At 42.4% G+C, this 22,820-nt stretch overlaps 1 protein-coding gene across 1 annotated transcript in view; it reads right to left on the bottom strand.

Moving 5' to 3' along the window:
• Positions 1-6,960: 6,960 nt before the first annotated feature.
• LOC102253135 (WD repeat-containing protein 3) overlaps positions 6,961-22,820 on the bottom strand; it is a 19,230-nt gene continuing 3,370 nt past the window's right edge. The window contains exons 3-18 of the mRNA XM_005879091.2: positions 20,788-20,881; positions 18,909-19,010; positions 17,285-17,370; positions 16,987-17,122; positions 16,025-16,081; positions 14,870-14,970; positions 14,549-14,660; positions 14,281-14,415; positions 13,947-13,997; positions 13,435-13,500; positions 12,732-12,824; positions 12,215-12,262; positions 11,553-11,596; positions 10,048-10,176; positions 8,735-8,828; positions 6,961-8,484 (exon numbers count right to left, since the gene is read on the bottom strand). Of these exons, the coding sequence (XP_005879153.2) occupies positions 8,329-8,484; positions 8,735-8,828; positions 10,048-10,176; positions 11,553-11,596; positions 12,215-12,262; positions 12,732-12,824; positions 13,435-13,500; positions 13,947-13,997; positions 14,281-14,415; positions 14,549-14,660; positions 14,870-14,970; positions 16,025-16,081; positions 16,987-17,122; positions 17,285-17,370; positions 18,909-19,010; positions 20,788-20,881 (1,504 nt within the window). The 3' untranslated portion in view covers positions 6,961-8,328. The remainder of the gene's footprint in view (positions 8,485-8,734; positions 8,829-10,047; positions 10,177-11,552; positions 11,597-12,214; positions 12,263-12,731; positions 12,825-13,434; positions 13,501-13,946; positions 13,998-14,280; positions 14,416-14,548; positions 14,661-14,869; positions 14,971-16,024; positions 16,082-16,986; positions 17,123-17,284; positions 17,371-18,908; positions 19,011-20,787; positions 20,882-22,820) is intronic.

The raw sequence follows: 22,820 nt of genomic DNA, 5'->3' as shown, positions 1-22,820 counted from the left end.
TCACAAATGGCTGCTTGGTTCTGGTCCGCTGCTCCCAGACCTGTCCTGGGTCCTCCAGCCTTGCACCCAGGAACCCCATAAAATGAACTTTGGGGAAATGCTCTTAGTTTTTGCTCACTGAGTATGATGTTGGCTGTGGGTTTGTCATATATGGCCTTATTTTTTTATTTCAAATTTTTATTGTTGAAAGTATTACATATGTCCCCCCTTTTCCCCCATTGACCTTCTCTAGCCCGTCCCCTATGGCCTTTATTATGTTGAGTTATGATCCCTCTAGTCCCACAGTGGGTGCTGGATTTTGTCGAATGTTTTTTCTGCATCTATTGATATGATCATGTGATTTTTATCCTTTGTTTATGCGATGTATCACATTTATTGATTTGCGAATATTGTACTAGCCTTGCATCCCTACAATAAATCTCAGTTGGTCATGGTGTATGATCTTTTTGATGTGTTGCTGGGTGTGATTTGCTAGTATTTCGTTGAGGATTTTAGCACCCATGTTCATTAGGGATATTGACCTATAAGTTCCTTTGTGTTGTCTTTATCTGGTTTTGGAATTAGGATAATGCTGGCCTTGTTAAAAGAGCTTGGAAGTCTTCCCTCCTCTTGAAGTTTTGGAATAGTTTGAAGAGGAGGTGTTAGTTCTTCTTTGAATGTTTGGTAAAACTCGCCTATGAAGCTGTCTGGTCCAGGACTTTGTTTGCTGGGTGTTTTTTGATCACTGCTTCAATGTCATCAGTTGTTACTGGTCTCTCAGGATTTTTGGATTCTTTCTGATTGAGTTTTGAAAGATTTTATGTTTCTAGGAATTGGTTTTTTGGCCAAGTTGTCCAATTTGTTGGCATATAGTTGTTCATAGTATTTTCTTACAATTCTTTGTATTTCTGTGGTGTCAGTGGTTACTTCACCACTTTTGTTTCTGTTTTATTTATTTGGGTCCTCACTCATTGTTTCTTGATGAGTCTGGCTAAAGGTTCATCAATCTTGTTTATTTTTTCAAAAGAACCAGCTGTTGGTTTCTTTGATCTTTGGGTTTTTGTTTTTTGTTTTTGTTTTTTTTTTACACAGAGGAAGAGAGAGGGATAGAGAGTTAGAAACATCGATGAAAGAGAAACATTGAGCAGCTGCCTCCTGCACACCCCCTACTGGGGATGTGCCGGCAACAAAGGTACATGCCCTTGACCGGAATCAAACCTGGGACCCTTGAGTCCGCAGGCTGACGCTCTATCCACTGAGCCAAACCGGTTAGGGCTGGTATTTTTTTTTTTTAAGTCTCTATGTCATTTCTTTTTTTTTTAAGATGAGGAAAAACATATAACATACAATTTTCCATCTTTTTTTCCTACATTATAGTTCACATTCAATATTATTCTGTATTAGTTTCAGGTGCACAACATAGTGGTTAGACAATCATATACTTTACCGAGTGGCCCCCTAATATTTCAAGTATCCCACCCCCTGGCCCATACATAGCTATTACACTATTATTTTTTTCCTCCATTGCCCTCTCTCCAGCCACTCCCACGCCCCCAGCAAATGCCCTCACCCTTGTTTTGTTGATGGTTTCTTCTGCTGTGCATAAGCTTTTTATTTTAATGTAGTCTCAGTTGTTTATTTTCTCCTTAGTTTCTATTGCTCTAGGAGCTGTATTGGTAAATATATTGCTATGACAAATGTCTGATACTTTGCTCCCTGTGGATTCCTCTAATATTTTTGGTTTCCCATCTTATGTTTAAGTCCTTTATACATTTTGAATTTATTTTTGTGTATGGTGTAAGTTGGTGATCTAGTTTCATTTCTTTTGCATGTATCTGTCCAATTTTCCCAACACTATTTATTGAAGAGACTGTCTAGACTCCATTGTCAAATATTAATTGAGCATACTGGCTTGGGTCAATTTCTGGGTTCTCTGTTCTGTTCCATTGGTCTATATGTCTGTTCTTGTGCCAGTACCAGGCAGTTTTGAGAACCGTGGTTTTGTAGTATAGCTTGATATCTGGTATTGAGATCTCTCCAACTTTGTTCTTTCTCAGGATTGCTGCAGCTATTCGGGGTCTTTTTTTATTCCATGTGAATTTTTGGAGTTTGTTCTAGGTCTGTGAAATATTCCATTGGTATTTTAATGGTGATTGCATTGAATCTATAGATTACATTGGGTAGTATGGACATTTTAATGATGTTGATTCTTCCAATCCATGATCACGGTATATTCTTCCATTTGTTTATATTCTCCTCTATCTCTTTTTTCAAAGTCCTGTAGTTTTCTGAGTACAGGTCTTTTACCTCCTTAGTTAAGTTTATTCCTAGGCATCTTAATTTTTTTTGCAATGGTAAATGGGATTGCTTTTTTAACTTCTCTTTCTGTAAGTTCATTATTGGTGTATAAAAAAGCCATAGATTTCTGGGTGTTACTTTTGTATCCTGCTACATTGCCAAATTCATTTATTAAGTCTAATAGTTTTTTGATGGAGTCTTTAGGGTTTTCTATGTACAATATCATGTCATCTGCAAATAATGTGTCATTTATTTCTGCCATTTATTTCTGCTCTAATTTCCTTCCTTCTTCTTACTCGTGGCTTGTTCTTTTGCTGGTTCTTTTAGTTGTAGGGTTAGATTGTTTGAGACTTTTCTTGTTTCTTGAGGTAGACCTGTCATGTGATGAACGTCCCTTTCAGGACTCCTTTCACTGAGTCTCATAGATTTTGGGTTGTGTGTTCTTTGCTAGAATACAACTGATCAAGTATAAATGACTGGCATGTCCAGAAAATTTGCTGAATTGTAAAAATAACCTTGTGGTTGCTTTATCTCCTTCATGTGAAGATGTTTCCATGAAAAGTACAGGGTACCCATCACTAGTGAGAAAACAAGGCTGCTTCCCACCACTCTGACTTCTAGAGGCTAACCCAGGGGAGGGGCTCAGCCCAGGGAACTGAAATCTACACCAGAGTCATCTAACCACAGCCCCCCAGGACACGTAACATGCCGAGGACACCCTACTGATGAGACAAAGACCAGCTTTGTCAGCACTGACATCTGTGGCCCTTCCAGACTAGTCTTCAGTGTCCTCCTTTCATTATGTAAATCACAACAGTGGTTCTCAACCTTGGCTGCACATTAGAATCACCCGGGAATCTTTTTAAAATCCTGATTTCTGGGCCTCATCCTCCAGAAATTCTGTTTCTTTGTTATGGGGTGGGGCCACAACATTAGTAACAAAGAAACAGAATTTCCGGAGGATGAGGCCCAGAAATCAGGATTTTAAAAAGATTCCCAGGTGATTCTAATGTGCAGCCAAGGTTGAGAACCACTGCTCTACTTGGAGATAGGACCTATAAGGAGGCAATTAAGGTTAACTGAGGTCAACAGGACAGGATTAGAGTCCTTATAAGAAGAAACATCAGAGAGCCCTCTCCCTCTCCCTCTCCCTCTCCCTCTCCCTTTCTCTCTCTAAAATTAATAAACATGTCTTCAGGTGAGGATTAAAAATAAATTTTAAATTTAAAAAAAAAAAAAAAAGTTTCTACTTAGACCTGAGCCCAGGTCAGTAGGAGTGAAGGTGGGGATTCCATGAGCTCCCCCCATCACCATGGGGGAGGGGGGATACACAGATACAAAGCAAAGGCAAATGAGACAAAGGAACCTTGCCCCCCAAGATGTGAATTTTGCTTTCCTGTGTCCCTCACAGAAGGCCAGCAAAGCTCTGGAAGTGGTTGACTTTTGTAGCAGGTCACGGGGCCACTGTGGATGGTCTGAGGTTCACTTGAAATAAGCACCAGCTGACCCGGGAAAGGGAAAGGCGCCCAGAGCTGGATGGTTCCGAGACAAAGGAGCCTTGCACCCCAACATGTGAATTTTGCAAAGCTCTTGAGCGGGTTGACTTTTGTAGCAGGTCACGGGGCCACTGTGGATGGTCTGAGGTTCACTTGAAATAAGCACCCAGCTGACCCGGGAAAGGGAAAGGCGCCCAGAGCTGGGATGGTTCCATGTCCCTGCAGGTAGAAGGTCACGAGTGAGACCTGAAAGAAACACGGAGCCAGGCGCACACCTGGCCCTGGGGGCAGGGCCTGCTCACCACAGACCACCTTGGCCCAGCACGAAACCCGGATGTTTCAAAGGAAACCGCAAAGAACCAGATTCCCTAGATCTGAAAACCAGTTATGAGTGAATGTCTGAGTTTCACCTTTGAAATGAGGGTGTGCAGCTTTTCTGCCCAGCTTCCCCTGGATGCCCCGAAACAGCAGCTAACTGTGGCTCAGACAGGAGAGCGTCCGGTATACCCTCCCGCAGGATGGCAGGGTTCCTCTGCTTTTCGTGGGACTTGAGCTGATGGGGGGCGGGGGGGCAGGGCAAACAGTGGCTTCATACCGGGTACAACCAGGATAATTATTCACACCCACCTTTTCTTTACCCCATGACCCTCACTCCAACCACAGGCTCTCCTGATTCCCACAGAACATCGCAGCCCAACCTACTCGTGGCCTGCCATCCTGTTCCTCCCCCACCCGAACCCCATTTCCTCAGGGTCCTCAAAGTGCCCGCTTAGCTCCTAGACGTGTTGGAGGGAGTCAGCACGCTCATTCTAGATGGGTTTGCATTTTTAATTTTATATAAACGGAACTGTACTCTTTTATGTCTGCATTCCCTCATGTAGCATGATTTTTTATTTTTTTCAACCCTCACCTGAGGGTATTCTTTGTTATGGGGTGGGGCCACAACATTAGTAACAAAGAAACAATTTCTGGAGGATGAGACCCAGAAATCAGGATTTTAAAAAGATTCCCAGGTGATTCTAATGTGCAGCCAAGGTTGAGAACCAGTGCCCTAGCAGCTGAGCTGGAGAGCACTAAAGGTCAGACCACAGCTGTCAACAATCATTAAAAAGCATAAAGCACTTTACAAATATAAAAGTGCTAGTTTTTTTTATTTGTGCTACTTGGCAGTTTTGCATTTACTCCTCACAGGGGAGGGGGGTACAAAGCAAATGCAAATGAGACAAAGGAGCCTTGCACCCCAACATGTGAATTTTGCAAAGCTCTTGAGCGGGTTGACTTTTGTAGCAGGTCACGGGGCCACTGTGGATGGTCTGAGGTTCACTTGAAATAAGCACCCAGCTGACCCGGGAAAGGGAAAGGCGCCCAGAGCTGGGATGGTTCCATGTCCCTGCAGGTAGAAGGTCACGAGTGAGACCTGAAAGAAACACGGAGCCAGGCGCACACCTGGCCCTGGGGGCAGGGCCTGCTCACCACAGACCACCTTGGCCCAGCACGAAACCCGGATGTTTCAAAGGAAACCGCAAAGAACCAGATTCCCTAGATCTGAAAACCAGTTATGAGTGAATGTCTGAGTTTCACCTTTGAAATGAGGGTGTGCAGCTTTTCTGCCCAGCTTCCCCTGGATGCCCCGAAACAGCAAACTGTGGCTCAGAGACAGGAGAGCGTCCGGTATATCCTCCCGCAGGATGGCAGGGTTCCTCTGCTTTTCGTGGGACTTGAGCTGATGGGGGGCGGGGGGGCAGGGCAAACAGTGGCTTCATACCGGGTACAACCAGGATAATTATTCACACCCACCTTTTCTTTACCCCATGACCCTCACTCCAACCACAGGCTCTCCTGATTCCCACAGAACATCGCAGCCCAACCTACTCGTGGCCTGCCATCCTGTTCCTCCCCCACCCGAACCCCATTTCCTCAGGGTCCTCAAAGTGCCCGCTTAGCTCCTAGACGTGTTGGAGGGAGTCAGCACGCTCATTCTAGATGGGTTTGCATTTTTAATTTTATATAAACGGAACTGTACTCTTTTATGTCTGCATTCCCTCATGTAGCATGATTTTTTATTTTTTTCAACCCTCACCTGAGGGTATTTTTCCACTGATTTTTAGGGAGAGTGGGAGACACGGGGGGCGGGGAGACACATCCATTGGTTGCCTCCTGCACACACCCAGACAGGGGCCAGGAACCTGCAACCTAGGTACATTCCCTTGCCAGGAATCAAGATCCGCAGGCCGACACTCTTAACCACCCAGCAACCGGCCAGGGCGTTTTTGATGTCCTCGCTGACAAAGCTGGTCTTTGTCACAAAGTATAGTGTCCTCGGTATGTTACCTTTCTACTAGGGGCTGTAGTTAGAGGACTCTTCGATAGCATGATTTTAAAATCCATCCATCTTACTACATGCATATTAGTACATCCATACACTACATCAACAGTGCCACTCAGTGTATATTCACCTTTTAATAGACATCTGAGTAGTTTCCAGGTTTTGGCTGTTATGAATAAAGCTATTAACGGATATTCAATACAGATTGTTGTGTGAGCGTATAGTATAAATACTTGGGAGTGGAAGGGCTATTCATGATTGGTATGTTTGTGATTCAGCTTTTCCAAGTGCTTGTACCATTGTTCATACCGTAAGAGGAGGAGACCTCTAGTTGCTGTACATCCTCAGCACATGTGGACTTTTCAGGTTATCTTAGCCATGGTAATGGATGTGTAATGGTAATTCACTGTAGTATTCATTTGTTTCCCTGAGGACTGAGGCAAGCATCTTTTCATGGGCTTTTGGTCATTTATATATCTTCTTTTGACCAATTCTAATATTGTAAGATCAGTACACTGAAAATCACAGAACTAAATAGATAAAACTTCTTGTGGGTTGGAAGACTCAATATGGTTTAGATGTCAATTCTTCCCAAACTGGTCAAAAGATCTAATACAATCCAAAATTCCCAGCAGGTATTTGGTATTTATAAGCTGATTCTAAAATTTATATGGCCCTGGCTTGTGTGGCTCAGCTGACTGAGTGTTGACCCATGCACCGAAGGGTCCCTGGTTCGATTCCTGGTCAGGGCACATATTCAGGTTTCGGGTTCAATCCCGTCAGGTGTGCACAGGAGGCAGCCGATCGAAGATAATCAGTACAAACATATAAATGCAAATGATTTTAAATTATCAAAGCAACTTTATGGCGCTATTTTTATAAATTTCATTATTTTTTATCCCTCCAAAATACATATAAATGGAAACCTGCTCTTCAAATGCAGGGGAAGGCCTCTGCCTATAATTTAGTATTACATCATAAAACATTCTGATATAAAAATAAGTATGCAGCTCTTACACACTATACATATATACACACACAATATATTTGTAAGTAGTTATGAACTTTCTACTTAGACATATTCCTTTAGTAGAAAGTTAGAAAACTGGGCAATTCCCATGCTTTCCAGCCCTGGGAAGATAAATATAAATATAACCTCTCTGATTTTTTTTTTTTAAAGATGAAACATGTAAATGACACAACTTATTTAGACATGTACATATTAGAGTACAGCAAGGACAGTGCCACGTAAATGACAGTGTTTCTCGAAGAGATAAAATTTGAATAAAAATGCAAAGTTGAACAGATAAGATGACCAACACTGTTATGTACACACTCCAGGGGAAATCAGAATTCTCTCACTAGAAACAGACCCACACCCATCCCAGCCTCCCATGACGTCAGCACCCGCTGGCAGCAGTCGCGATCTTCCTGTAGTCACCTGCCTAAGCAGGCTCCATAAGGCATCTGTTTAAGTCCAACTGTCAGTAATAAGGGCAATGAGAAATCCCCATTCCCCCAAAAAGAAGTGTAAAATCTACTTCTGTGACTCAAAAGTTCAACCAGGTCAAAGCTCTGATGAAAGGCCACTTGTCAATTTCTTTTCCTAAAACAGTCCCAACTCCCTGCCATGTAGACACACATTATACATACAGGGCACTAATCACCCAGAAGCCAGCCAGGAGTCTCAGCTCGACTGCACTTTAGTTAGAAACAACTAATTTATTAAGAGAAGGATAAGCAGTTCACAAGTAGGATATTTCTATATACAGAAATAATCTGTAAGAGTTAGTTTAAGGAGGCCGCTCTAGGTCATTTCCATGGTCCTTTCAGCTCTCCATGACCCTGCATTTGTGGGCAGAGGACATTCAACTGTGCACCTGTCTCAGCCGGAGAACGCAGGGTCACAAATCTGCCAGGGCAGAAATAAGATACTCTTGAAATGTTAACTCTAGGGAAACACACACCTAGTTAAAAAATTTCTTTGCCTTCTGCTAGATTATAAGGGGACCAACTCCTGAAAGGCCCAACCTTCGAGGCACAGAAAAGATTTTAAATGACTCATTGGTCAAGTCCAAGCAATGGAGCCCACAGGCAAAGCAGGGCCACATCCTGGGATCCTCCGCAGACGGTAAGCTCTTACTTGGCTCCTGGTAAGCAGACTTGGCCTCTAATGCTGCTTAGTTCAGAAGTCCTTTTTAAAAGTAGAAAAAGCACCACATTTCAGTTCTAGGTCAGTGTTAAAATCAGCTTCTCCCTCTTTTTCCTCTTCCTCTTCTTCTCTTCCAAGTGGCTGGTCGCATCAGCGAAAAACATAACTTCACTTTTTGCCTCGCACTCCCTCTTGAGATAGTTAAGACCCGCCAGGTTGAAGCCGATAACATCCTGAGTAGAAGACAGAAAGGTGAAACTTGTCTCACGTGAGCTCAGTACCTTAAGAATCAGCTTATGTGAGCCAGGGGCCAGTAAGCCTGGGGCCCTGTGTTCCTATTCCTACCAGCTCCCCCGCCAAGCTAACCTCAAATACAGATCATGTCTGGCCAACACCACCCAAGACAGAAGGAGCCCAGGGCGCTGTGCCTAAGTCACACACTAGGGTCTCCCCCTCACTGCTGTAGCTCTACAACATACTTACCCGGACTTGGCTGACTTTTGAAATAGTTGTTTCCTTTAATTTTTCAATCACTGGCACAAGCATTTGGTTGCTAGTGATCTGCCCAAAGTGAATCCTAATAGAAAAAGAAAACAGCCATATTTTGAAGAGGGGTAGTGAGTGGGCTGACTCTACTTACCCCTTCCACAAATAGCAAACAGACACAATAGCAAAGCAAAAACACTTGTTAAGGCATCATGGGAATAGAGACGTTTCTAGTAAAAAGGGGAAAGGACTTTATTCCCTACTATTCAGTTCTATCTGATAACAGTTTAAAGACACTGTGCCAGACCCTATCAGAGGTTCAAACTCAGACCTGGAGGACCCAGACACCTTGATGAGCACAGGCTCCTTCAACCCCACTCACCCTCGCCTTCGACTGGGACCTGCCATCTCTACCTGTGAGGTAACTGGTACCCACCTACAACCCTCGGATATGCTGGCACTCAGGGTGTTTCTTTTAGAAAGAGTAATCCTGATTCAACAGCTCATATGCCACAGCAACAAGAAATTATTAGTAATACTGTTAAGTCCTTACAATTTGCCCCAAATTCTAAATATGGCAACAGAACAATGTAAATATATTGTTCTTCTTTCGCTAACATCCAAATAGAAAAAGTATGGAGGAGAGCTAAGAATCATGAAAACAGGCCAATTCACCAACTTCACTAAACATACCTGTTTCTTTGAACTACTTGGTATTGGCTGACCAGTTTTTATTTTGTCCTAACAGCATTTTAAGGAATGTCCAATTTGTCTCTTCATGTTCTCTGTTCTATCAGCTTGAAACAGAGTAATACATTCTTAAGCCTTTGTAAATAGTCCTCTCAATTACACATGAATAAGAATTCTTCATATTTGAGAATATAATCTAATGAACATATTTTCCGATTTAGTTTCTTTTATATATGCCCTTCTTTTGCATCTGTACCTCTACAGACCTGGAAAATAATCCATCATTCCTGAAAAGGCTGTTACAAGGACAAGACAAAACCATTAACTTAAACTTACAAATGAGGCAAACTGCTTAGACCCAGGCTGTTGGACTGCAGCCTGGAGACTGACGAAGCATTCCTGAGCAATGTTAACCTCACAGTACTTGTTTTAAGGGCAAAACTGATTCTGACTATTCTCAAGGACAAGGAATAATTCACGCCAGGCCGCACTGAAGTTCTGTGACAGTCCCTGAAACCGAAACATCGGTTTCTTCATCCCAAAGTGGTGACAGCTTCAGTGAAGGTTCCACTGGAGCAGTTGTGCTGAGAAGACAGGGTCTATCCTGGAAAAGGAGTTACCTGAGGAGGAAGAAGAGGCACCTACACAGAAGTTCCACGTCAGAGCCCAGCTGGATGAACTCATTGAAGAGTCTCAGGATGTCAGGGACGTAGGAGAAAGGCAGCACCAGCAGCGACTCTTCCAGCTCACTGAGGAGAAAGCGTCACAGTCAGCGCAGCCATCTTAAAGCTTTCCTCGACTATTTTTCCTACTGCTTTTATCGAACAGACCTTATCCATTTAGAGTGAAATTCAATATTCTAGATGGTTCTCTTTTCAATGGTTTTTTATATTTAATATTTTAATCTATTGGATGCATTTTGGTCCATGGCACAGGAGAATCTAACTTTTTATTCTTCTAGAAACCAATTTCTCCAAAGCCTATTGTTCACTATTCCATCTTTATTGAGTCCTTATAAAAATTGTCTGTTTGAGGCCTTCTGAGTAAGTTTTGATGATCAATTGATTCTGACAACAACCCTGTACTATTTAAATTTTGCCAACTAACAGGTTTTTGTTTGTACGTTTTTAAATCTAGGGGAATAGCTCCCCCTTGTTGCTCTGGTTTCATTTGTTTTACTTTTCTTGAACTAATTCTAGCATTATTTCAGCAATTCCAAGAGGATTTCAAATGGAATCACAAAACTGTAAGTTAAAGAAAAAAAAACCTTTAAAACACAGATTCTTCCCACCTAGGAACACACTGCACCTCCATGAATCTAAGCTCCCGTTACATGTCTCTAGTGAAGGATCCTGTTTACTACTTGTAAGACACATTTAGATATTGTAGCTCAAGCTCACAAGTAAAATCAAAAGGGAAATCACAAATAAGAAACATTATTCCAAAAATATACGACAAAAGACATAGAAATTATTAAAAACCAGTAAGGGCTAACAAATACAAAATTTTAACTTCAATAATCAGAGATAAAAATCACCTTCAGAAAAATAATGACAGATTTCTACGTAAAGGTGTTCACTGAAGCAATATTGATAATAGCAAAAGACACGTAAACTCCAATAGTAATTATTTGTATAATGGAATATTTTGAACTAATTCAATGATTTTGGTAAACGCTTAAGAAATATTCTGTGAAAAAGGACAGGATACAAAATTGTATGCAAGATGGTTCTAACTGTTATGTGCACAGGAAATAAGTCAAAGAAGCACACTACAAAGAATGTTAGCTGCTGCTATGACTGAATTACAGAGATCAAGCATGTCAAACTCAAAGGCTAACACAGGCCAAATAAACGAAGCATGCGGCCTGCAAGTTTGACATGCTTGATATAGATGATTTCATTACCTACAATATAAAGTAATACTACCCTTCATTTCTCCTTAAAAGTAGAGCCTCTTACCTCTACTTCAAAAAGAACATTATAATAAATTATTTTCCCTCAAAATTTTGACAGTTAACCCTATAAGGATGATGGATTATAATTTCTCCTTATCTCATGTTTAGATACACACTCAATAAATGTTGTTAGCTGACCAGTGATAATAACTGTGCACTGAGACGCACCTTGACTTGATTCCTTTAAAAATCTCCAACACGTAAGCTGAAGGCTACAAAGGAAGGACAAAGGCATTAGTGACACAGTCTTGACTGGTTTCTACTGAATCTCTCATTTCCTAAAATCCAGGATCCTCTCTCACGAGACAGTGTACTGAAATGGCAAGACGTGCATGGACCCAGTGTTAGTCAGCTCTGGGCTCACGATCCAGCTCTGCCACTTACCAACTAGTCACCTGTAGCTCTAAGTCAGGCCAGTTTCCTGCCTGTAAAAGGAAGATGCCCTGACTCAGGACTGTTGGGAGGAATGAGACATGCAAGTCACGTTCTAAGGAACTGGAGACGGTTGGTAGTTGCACTGCACATTACTCTCCCTCTCTCTCCTGTATCTGATTGATGCTAACTTTTCCTCCCACACCTGTAATTTCAAAGTTCATTTAGATGAACAGAATCTTCAGAGGGCTTTGGACACGAAACATGAATAAGCACTAGAAAACGGAAGAATGCCAGGCCAGCCCAACCAAAAAGGATGACCTGGAAGTTACACTAAATTGGTCCTTTACAAATTCAAAGTAATAGAGGACACCACCCTTCAGGAGGGATTTTTAATGACAAAGTATTACCTCCTCCCTCACCTCTGACTGACCAAGAGGAAACTTAGACGTACTCACAGAGATATTGCCGTAAGCCATCAGGATGGGGTTGGTAGGGAGAGGAACCTGTGAAGAAATTATTAAATCCAGTCATTAAAAAATGAGACTTTGAAAGTGTTTGTCATAGACAGGGAGATACTAGTATTTTATATTTTAAAAAGAGACAAGACTAACCCCCAAACAAAGAGTGAGTGTAAAGCACAATCAGGCCTTTCAGTTTCAATAGTGCTTATGAGTGCGTTTGGGCAACAGGTTTCACCAGAAATCTGACATGGTTACCCTGCCTCTGAACCAAAGTAGGAGCGTGAGTGTCTACTCAATAATCTCACTTTGCTCTCCTTCCCGTTTATTAAGACCAAGCTTCCCCCACCCCCCACTTCCTCAATTCGCTCTTTCTAATGTTTGAATGAGAATGAATTCTACTACATCCCTCTCATTTCCTGACCTGAGTTAGTAAGTCCTGAACAATGGTTTTCCTCTCAGGAATTCTCTATCTATAAATGTCTCCAGAGCGTAATGTCATGGGCTATCTTACCTCTTTCCCTGCAGCTTTACAAATGGCTTTGTGTTCTTTCATTTTTGCAGTTTCTTCTCGGTATAGTTCAACAGCCTCCATGATCCTCTCAGCCTACACAGACGAGGACAAAGGACAGAAGTCACCAGGACACACTCCTTCATCCCAGAACACTGCACCTGGAGGGCCTGATGGGAAAATCACCAAAGCGCTTGACCCAGTTTAATAAAGATGTGCCAACAGCGTGGCAAACTGCATGCAAAGGCATCCTTGGTTCTTCTTTTTATTTCTAGGGCGGGACTAAGTGTCTTGGCTTCTGGTAAGAATGGAGGTGGACACCTGGGTAAGGCAGCCCCAGGAACGGCTGAAAGGTGCTACTTTCAGCGTGGCAAACTGCATGCAAAGGCATCCTTGGTTCTTTTTATTTCTAGGGCGGGACTAAGTGTCCTGGCTTCTGGTAAGAATGGAGGTGGACACCTGGGTAGGGCAGCCCCAGGAACGGCTGAAAGGTGCTACTTTTAGGAGACCAAGCTTTCCTTTCTAGAAGGCAAACAGGTGCAGCAACCCCTGTCCTTCTTACAAAGAAGGAAAATGGGTTTTGATCTCCCTATAAATTTAATCTTTTTTTTTTTTTTTGCCACAAGACTATTTGGTTGATAAAGACTATTACTAAAGAGTCCAGATCTTATGAAAAAATGAGGTACTACATTCTATATCAACTTACTGCTTTGACTGTTTCAATAGTTTTCTTTCCAGTAAAGTAATTTTCTCCTTGAGTCTCCCCTGGAACCTGCCAGAAAACAAAGAGATCCTTGAATAATACTTTTGACAAGCATTAAAGAGCCAATAAGTTAACCTACTATCCCTAAAAGAACAGGCACTATGGTTTCATAATAACAACACTGGTCATCAGCTACACTCAGACACCATGTTGAGTATTTTACATGTATTATCATAAGAATATTTTTCTCTACAAATGTTTTAAAATAACACCCAGCTTCTCAATTTTTCCCAATTTTAATTTTTGTTCTATAATGAAATAATTCCCCGAAGTCTCCTAAAAAAAAAAAAAGCCAGAATACAGTTGACTGAAAGGACTACACATAATCTGTCTCACCTCAGCTGGTGATGACCTCGGCATCTGCCCAGTTCTAACTCCCTCAGAAATTCTTGAAATTAGGCTAAATTCCAATAAGATAATTACAGGCACAATCCCAGGATCCCAAGTTTACTTACTGCTGGCTGGTCTTCTTTGGCCACACTCTCCTCATATTCTGCTTCCCTTTGCTGCCAAGAGACAGACAGAAATTAATCTGAAGGAAGAAACATGGTCTCTATGCAAAGTGAAATGAGGAGGAGACAGCTAGGAGCTGCTGCTTCAAAGTCTAATCCCTGTGGCCTCGCCTCTGCCCGGCTGCTGAATGGTGGCAGTCGTCGTGGGAATATCCCCCATCTCAGGCGTCCTTGGACTTGCACTGCCTGAGGGGTGACTAAACCAGACAGAGAACTTGGGTGGGGATAGCGTGTCAGACACCCACCAGCGCATTTGTAACCAGGCCCAAGTCCTTACCATTTCCCTCTCCTCCTCAAGAATAAGAGGCTCCCTTGTTCTCTCCCAAAGTCTCAGAGATTTGTCATGGGACGATGACACGACATAGTCTCCATTGGGGCTTACAGCCAAGCACCATATCTCCTGGTGGTGCCCCTGGAGAGAGGAAAAACAAACCCCCAACCGGGAGTCAGAATGTTACTCACAGACTGCTACCTGCTCACATTAGGGGAGCCAGCACCCAGTCTTTGAAGTACTTCAGTCCCAAGCCAGCAAGCAGGCGGGTTACCTCCAGAGTCTGTATGTGCTCAAAGTTGTCCGCGTCCCACTGCTTGATCTTCCGGTCTTTCCCGGCGGTGAAGAAGAGGTGAGACTTGGGGACAAACTGTAGGTACATCACACTGAAAGGCGAGAAGAGTATTCAAATGTCATCCAAGTCCACGTTATTCAGAGTCTTACATACATCAATAGCTTTTGAATAGCTAGTCCTAGAGTGTCTTATACTTTAGAATTTTAAATGTATGACGATCTGAGACACTAAACATAGACACATGCTCAAGGGAAATGGTACAGGTGACTGAAAGGGAGTCTCTGAAAAGACTGCGCCCACCTGTCATCGTGTGCAAAGAGAGACTTGTGGCAGTCCCCGAAGTCCAAACCCCAGATTTTCACATTCCTGTCGGCAGAGCCGGTTGCTATCAGTGCTCCGTCCTATGAGGAAGAGAGGAAACACATCGCTTTACTTGATTATCCGACTCTGTAGAGAAAGACAAGCTACCAGAACATTTAACCCATTCTCTCCAAAACATGAAAATCAATGCCAAGAAAGCAACCCCATTTCTCTACCAAGAGCACCTACTTTGCCTTTATCCGCAAACCTACTTAAAAGCTTGTTAAGCAAAAGCTTCAATGTTTCTGCAAGGCTACAGGGCCGTGTTGTGCCTTGATGGAGATTGTCTATTGACCTGTTAAGTAGGTAGGAAAAAGAACCTCTAATCTGCTACAGAATTTGGGCGAAGAGAGGGAGAGGGAGAGAGAAAGAAAGAACGAGAGAAGTATCTACTAGAATGTTGGGACCTCGCCATGTTCCCTATTACATTTCTCTCTCCTCTTCCTATTTCAATGCCTAGTTCAAATGGCTGTTAACAAGAAAATCGGAAATCTTTTTCAGCACCAACTTGTTCTGTTAACTCGCTCACTCAAGCACAGGCCCACGCCTTTCATACCGACTGGATGTTGTTTTTAAGTATATATCGCCACCCTAATCACAACTAGACATTGCAAAGATAGGATTTTGGTCAAGAGACTAAGTTCACAGAGTGGAAAATACCTGGATATCCACATAAGCTAAGGCCCATCTTCCTTACCTGCTTTCAAAGCAAAGGGGGTGCCTTTTTAAAGTCTTTTATATGTTAGGGTGCTCTATCAATTATAGTATTTTACACAAAATATTATTTGAGGAATCCACAACAGGGAGCTAGTTATGAGGATTAATTTGTGAAAATATTCTGAAAACATTAAAATATCATATATATATATGTATATATATGATACTTTAGTGTTTATATATGTGTGTGTGTATATATATATACTTTAATATATATATATGTATGATTATAATATATATTATTTTGCTTTTGGGTCGGGGGGAGATATACAACAGAATGAAAAAATAAATATTCTAAAATGACCTATCAAGCCAAGAACTAAGAAAATGCTTTAGAAAAATAACTTGTTACTGAGATACTATTTAAATTTTACTTACATAAGAGATGTCCATGCATATAACAGGCAGTTTGTGTCCATACAGTGAGAGAAAAAACTAAACATAAAAAAGAATATAAATAATTCATGTTTGTCTATAAAATACAGGCATAATTTATTACGTTAATCTAAAATATAACTTCAAAATCCCATGCTAACACTGTCTGGGTCACCTTATGTGTTTATTCTCAAAAGCAAACCCCTGCTGGCAGCCGCACCCGTCTCACTTCATACCCAGCATGCCCTTGCCAAGGACAGGGCAGCCCAGTGGAGCGGGAGGCCCGGAAGCCTCCTGCCTCCCTTGCACACAGCAGAGATGGTCTCTGGATCGCTCAGCTGGAGAGACCCTGGGGCACTTACTTCACACCATTCCCAGGTTCAACGCAGTCCCACCAACCCCGCGGGTAGGGCCCAGTAAACTGTATTGTTAAAGCAACACAAAGACCTTGATATAAAGCCAAGTGTGGAATCACTGCCCAGGACACCCAGCTATGCCCTTGATACTACTGGCTAGGACAGGATTTTCTGAACATATGCAATATAACTTGCTTTAAACAAAAGCTATAAACCAGAAGACTCTTTTAAAACTCTTTTGGCTTTCCTAGGGCACCTACAATGTTTGATCCACATACAAGTTTTTAGAAATATGCTCCTGTTGGGCACTCAAGGCCACTTCTTTTTCTTTTTTAAAAATTTATTTTTATTAATTTCAGAGAGGAAGGGAGAAGGAGAGAGATAAACATCAATGATGAGATAAAGTCATTGATTGGTTGCCTCCTGCACGCCTCCCACTGGGGCTCGAGCCTGCAACCCAGACATGTGCCCTGACCGGGAATAGAACCATGACCTCCTGGTTCATAGGTCAACACTCAATCACTGAGCTACACTGGCCAGGCACAAGGCCACTTCTTTACAATCTCCACCCAGGCCAGTCAGAAAGGGAGAAAGGCATGACCACGGTACCTTTAAGGTGTCGACATAGAAAATCTTCACAGTGCAGTCCAGCAAAGACACAGCCAACAGGTTCTGATGGGGTGAGTACCTGACACTCAGAACTTCTTCATCCAGCTGCAGGGTTCGGGTTTGCTTCACAGAAAGCCTAGCATCACAGAAATCATCCAGAAAAAAACATTGAGTACCTTACAAAGGCAGACGAAAATGCCAAAAAACTCTGGAGCTCAACAGAAATACTCAAAAGTCCATTCAGTGAGTCCCCACTTTCAGTCCAAGAAATGGAGGACAATAAAAAATGTCTACTCACCTCTTCTGGGTACTATTTTCATCTTTCACCAACTCAAAGTCCCAGAACTTGACAGACTTATCTGCACCACCTGTCACAAAGCCACGCTGAAAACCAAATGACATCCCAATTAAAAAGAATTTTAGCACAGAAACCTGGATAAGATACCAAAATAGTATAAAGACCATTTGTCTTCAATGGCATGAGATAAGAACTAAATGTGGTTTCTAACTCCCTCAATCTCTTTAGAGGCTGCTGCTTCAGACCGTATTTGAGAATTCCTAGTGACACAAATGACAGATGACAACTAGTGGAAAGTCCTAGTTATACTTCCGTTCGGCATCAGGAGGAAAGACGCAGTAAGCGTTGGGGGCTTGTACTCCACCTGAGAAGGCAACAGTCTAAGGAATCTGCTACTAAGTAGTAAAGCAGTTCCATAGATAAACAGACTGGATCACCTAAGTAAGTTTGTTCACAGTATTCACCTAAGAGCATAAATGTATCCCTACACTATCGCTGCTTAAAATACGTTAAAATTGCTTCCCAATATCAAGACAATTAGCCTCGTCCCATTGCAGAGCTGGTGTAGTGTCCACAACACAGAGGTAGAAACAATTTCAAGCATCTGGTTGGCCAATTCAGAGATTTGTAACAGGAAACAACTTTACAGTGACGCTTACTGTTGCCGTGGTGATAAAGACCACCTAGTTTACAAAGTCATTGCAAAAATAACAATAATCTGCCCTGACCGGTTGGGCTCAGTGGATAGAGCGTCGGCCTGCGGACTCAAGGGTCCCGGGTTCGATTCCCAAGGGCGTGGGCACATCCCCAGTGGAGGATATGCAGGAGGCAGCTGATCGATGTTTCTCTTTCATCGATGTTTCTAACTCTCTATCCCTCTCCCTTCCTCTCTGTGGAAAATCAATAAAATATATTTAAAAAAATAAAAAAATAACAATAATCTGCATAATGGATGTGAAAATATTTTGGAAGAGATAGACCACTGTACAAATGAAAGATGGTGTAACCATTTAAAATTTACATGCTGCTGCTGCATTCTGACTCCAACAGCATTACCCACTCTAAAATCCGGATTCAGTGTTTTCCAAAAATGTCTACATTCAATGAATGAAGGTTCACCACCATTCAGAATATGCAAATGAATGGGCCACAATCTCTTAAGGTATTTTAAAATAATACCTCACAATGTTCTGAGCCACTGCACCTCATGGAGGGTGATGACTCTGAAGGAAGCCCACTGTGAATGACTTGTAAGGGCCAACTTATCTGCTAAAACATTAGACTTAGTCACAGATGAATGGACTAAAAGGGGAGGAGAGCCTACTCTACCCTTTGCACTGCGCTGCCCAAGGAACTGTCCTCGTAAGAAGTATCATAAAGCACTGGCAGAAAACCATGAAGGTAAGGAATGTGATGAAATGTAACCGATGACCGAGAGCAGCTGAACAAGGACTCATTTCACAATGACATGTAGGACATCACACAGGAAATTGAAAGATTAGACTAAACATGCTTTCGTTAAAGAAACCCTGAGAGAAATCTATTAGGCAGCAGTGAAACCTGACAGAAGAAATGGGAGATGCAGCAGAGTCCTGAAGTCCAGATGTGAACATCTGTACGTTACCTGGTCTGGAGAGAGAGACATGGACCACAGAGCGCCGTCATGGGCATCCACGGTCTCCAGCAGCGTCCCCGAGGCCAAGTCATACAGCTGCAGCCGTCCTGTCTGTGGGCGACAGAACGAGCACAGCTCTGAGCAGCACACCCACTACTCCTGCCTGCGCGGGGCAGGAAAGACGTCACCGCCAAGCAGCAACACTGCGGCTGCTTGGAAATGGGCTCCACCCCATGCTCTGTACTCCTACCCAAATCAACGCAATGAAACCCCTGCTGACGTGCGGAGTTAACCCTGGCAGGGTGGCTATTCCTGTAGCACTCCTGCCATTTTCATTGGTTCCCCATCTTCAAAAGGTAAACATCATGGCCACAGGCCAATCAGAATAACCCTAACAGCACATGGCAAACCTGGAATCAGTCCTGTAAGTGGACTACGTCTGTGGAACTGGCTTAACCAACCCTTCCCCTTCTAGCCTTGGTTTCCTCTCTACCCTACACTGATAATCTACCTACCATGCTAGGGTGAGCAATGAACCTAAAAACATTGTAGCAGCTTAGAAAACATCGGCCATGCTTGCTCAGGACCCTGTGTAAGCTACGGCCACAGCGCCAACAGGGACCACACACAGCGGCAAAATCTGCTCTGAGCTTCTGCATGCCCGCTGGGAAGAGCATGAGGTGGAGACTGGAGTCCCAGGGCTGCCTCTTTCCAACTCAGTGACTGTTGGTGAAGTCATCTTTATGGGCCCGTTTTTTAAATCTGTAAAAGCCCACCTTTCTACACTGTTGTGGGGATTCAATGAGATAATGTACATTATCTGCCTAGCACAGAGGCTAGGCTAGGGGTTGTATTTTAGTCATACAGGTAGCCTTGAAAGGCATTTGCAAAATTGTCTCTCAACAGCAAATGGCAGATGAATATTTGTTAGAAGAATGAAAAATGAGGGAGACTTTTAATTGAATTTAATGCTCTTTCCCTGACAAGGACCCCACGATCTCTCCAGCTTATTTGTCACTTTGTGCTGGGCAAAGGATATCCATTGTGTTGCACAGGTTTTCTAATAAAATAATCATGCACACACGGCCCTGGTTTATGAAGATAAAAATGACAAACACTTGCAAAGCACTTTTCAAAACATTACATAGACCTTACTCCATTTATTCTCACTCCTACTCATTATTGCTACTTAAGGTACCAGCTCTTATTAGTAGCATGCTGTGAGCCAGGTTATTTACACCATTTTGCATGAGAAAACCAAGGCTTACAGGGTTAAGTAACTTGCCCAAAGGCCTCATAGCCAGTGAGTGGAAGGGCTGGGTGGGATTCAAACCGAGGTTCATCTGGGGGGAAAGCTGTCAGAAGCAAGCCTCATGATCCCATTACAGAGATAAGGAAACTCTAAGAGAAGTTATGGGACTTGCTCCAAATTACCCATTTCTTAAGGGAGAGATTCTGATTCCAAATCCACATCTGCTCATTCCCACATGGTATCCCCCAATCTGATGAGCAGCTGGGAATGAGGCCTTGGTCAGGTTTTTACTGAAGCTTCTATCTGCCAAGCATGAAGCTAGGTACTTAATGTATTTATCATTAGTCTTCTCAAATCACAATTACATTTGTGCTCAAAAAGATGCACAAAAGCCTGACCACCAAAATGTTAGTGACAGTTATCTCAGGGCGTGACTTTGTTTTCCACATAATTGACATAAGGTTTGATTTCTTAGAAACAAAGCAAAACCCTGAAAACAGGGACAATGCACACCCTCATGTTATCCAGCTCTAACACACTTCCACTAATGCTAAAAAAGAAGCCAGGTTTCTTAAACACCTTTTCGAATACTGAGTAGGATAGACACCAAAATCCAAGAAAAAAATCCCGATTTACCTTTGTTCCAATGACCACCTGCCTATCACCAGGTACAAAGAATGAGCAAAGCGCATATTCGCAGGTCATTGTGCGGATACACTGCAGTGTAGACCTGTGAAAGAGAAGGCGGAACATAAATGTTTGTGAAGAGAACCTGCCTCCCCACCTTACAGGTCAGGGTGTGTGTTCAATGCACACTTAGCCACACAAAGCGATCAACGTGAGAGAGGACAAAGCCCGAAGAACCCTGGCTCAGACCCAGTTGTAGTCAAGGGAGAAAAGCTTGTTTTCATTGCAGGAGCCTCCTCGTCTTGAGGAGCAGAGATTAGACAACAGCAGGCAGAAAAAGCATCTGCTGGCTCAGAAACCCCACCTGCCACTACACAGAAGTGAGCTCAGGATTGCACGTCAAATTAGCTTATTTCTATCTATCCCTATAAGTTCATTTATTGGACCATAAACATCCATTCAACAAATATATATCGCCAAAACCGGTTTGGCTCAGTGGAAAGAGCGTCGGCCTGCGGACTGAAAGGTCCCAGGTTCGATTCCGGTCAAGGGCATATACCTGGGTTGCGGGCACATCCCCAGTAGGGGATGTGCAGGAGGCAGCTGATCGATGTTTCACTCTCATCGATGTTTCTAACTCTCTATCTCTCTCCCTTCCTCTCTGTAAAAAATCAGTAAAATATATTAAAAACAAACAAACAAACAACTAAAACCAAGACTAAAAAATGTTTCTATTTATCCCAAGTTGGTGTTAAGGCTTGAACTGGGAAATTCCCTGAGACATTAACTCCACCAAATTTTGAGACAGAGTGTAGGAGACAATTCTAGGAATTAGTGATTGTGTGTGTATGTTTCATGAGATTCAGCTTGGAGTTCTGTGATTAAAAAATATAATAAGAATCTTTTTTTAAAAGTAGTGTCTTCCTCCCCTTCCCTTAAAATTTGCAGTGGCTGGTGTCAGCCTCAAACAATAGATTATGGAGGAAGTGATGCCAGAATACCTCTGAGTGTTGTTTGTAACAGGTCATGCATCTACTACCTGATTATTTTGGATCACTTTCTCTCTGAATGGTCCCTTTTGAGATACAATTTTTTATGATAAAAATTTCATTCTGGAAGATGTTCAAACTTCAAAGAAAGGCATCTACAGGTGTTTGGTGGCATTCCTTGCTGATCTCAGCCTTTGAGTCATCCCCACTCAGGCATTAGAAATGTGAGTAAAGAAGCTTCCCGATATTCAACTTTTCCCAGCTATTGGTGTGTTTCTATTAGAAACAAGCCATTTCCTCTGTGTTTGGTCCTAATTCCAGATGTAGAGAATGAGTGATCATAATGAAATCATAATGAGCCTTTAAGTCAAGATGATTTATTATATCCAATAAATAATTTGAACACCTAATAATTTGCTCTCAACCCGAACTGAATGGCTGATTGTAACCTATCTATTCTTCTTTTATCAAGATGCATTTATGTGAGCAATTCCAAGTTCTGGATAGAGCTATCATTAATAATTTCATCATAAAGAGAAAAATAGATACTATCAGGAAAAAACCTACCAAATTGGTCGGTCTCCTAAACCACTCCACTTAACACAGTCCCTATAGCTAAGCATAAGAAACATTTTCTAGATCATCTAGTTTGTCAAGGACAACCTAGCTGTACTGGGGCATTTAATAGGGGTAAGTACACCATTGAAGTAAGCAAAACTGATCTTATGGTTATCAAACATGGCAATAATAACTTCTTGTTAATTAAAGTAAAAACAAGAAGGAAGACAAGAATTACTGCTACTCCCAATAGACACAGTGAAAGTTGACAAGACTTACAAGGTAAACTCCAAATAATAGTTTTCACTTTAAAAAATATTTTGTACCCTAACTGGTTTGGCTCAGTGGATAGACTGTTGGCCTGCAGACCAAGAGGTCCCAGGTTCGATTCCAGTCAAGGGCATGTACCTTGGTTGTGGGCATATCCCCAATAGGAGGTGTGCAGGAGGCAGCTGATCGATGTTTCTCTCTCATCGATGTTTCTAACTCTCTATC

The sequence above is a fragment of the Myotis brandtii genome, unplaced genomic scaffold (assembly GCF_000412655.1).
Source record: "Myotis brandtii unplaced genomic scaffold, ASM41265v1 scaffold582, whole genome shotgun sequence".
NCBI classification, from domain to species: Eukaryota; Metazoa; Chordata; class Mammalia; order Chiroptera; family Vespertilionidae; genus Myotis; species Myotis brandtii.
The sequence above is the reverse complement of the archived record's forward strand: the minus strand, read 5'-3'. Positions and strand labels throughout refer to the sequence as shown.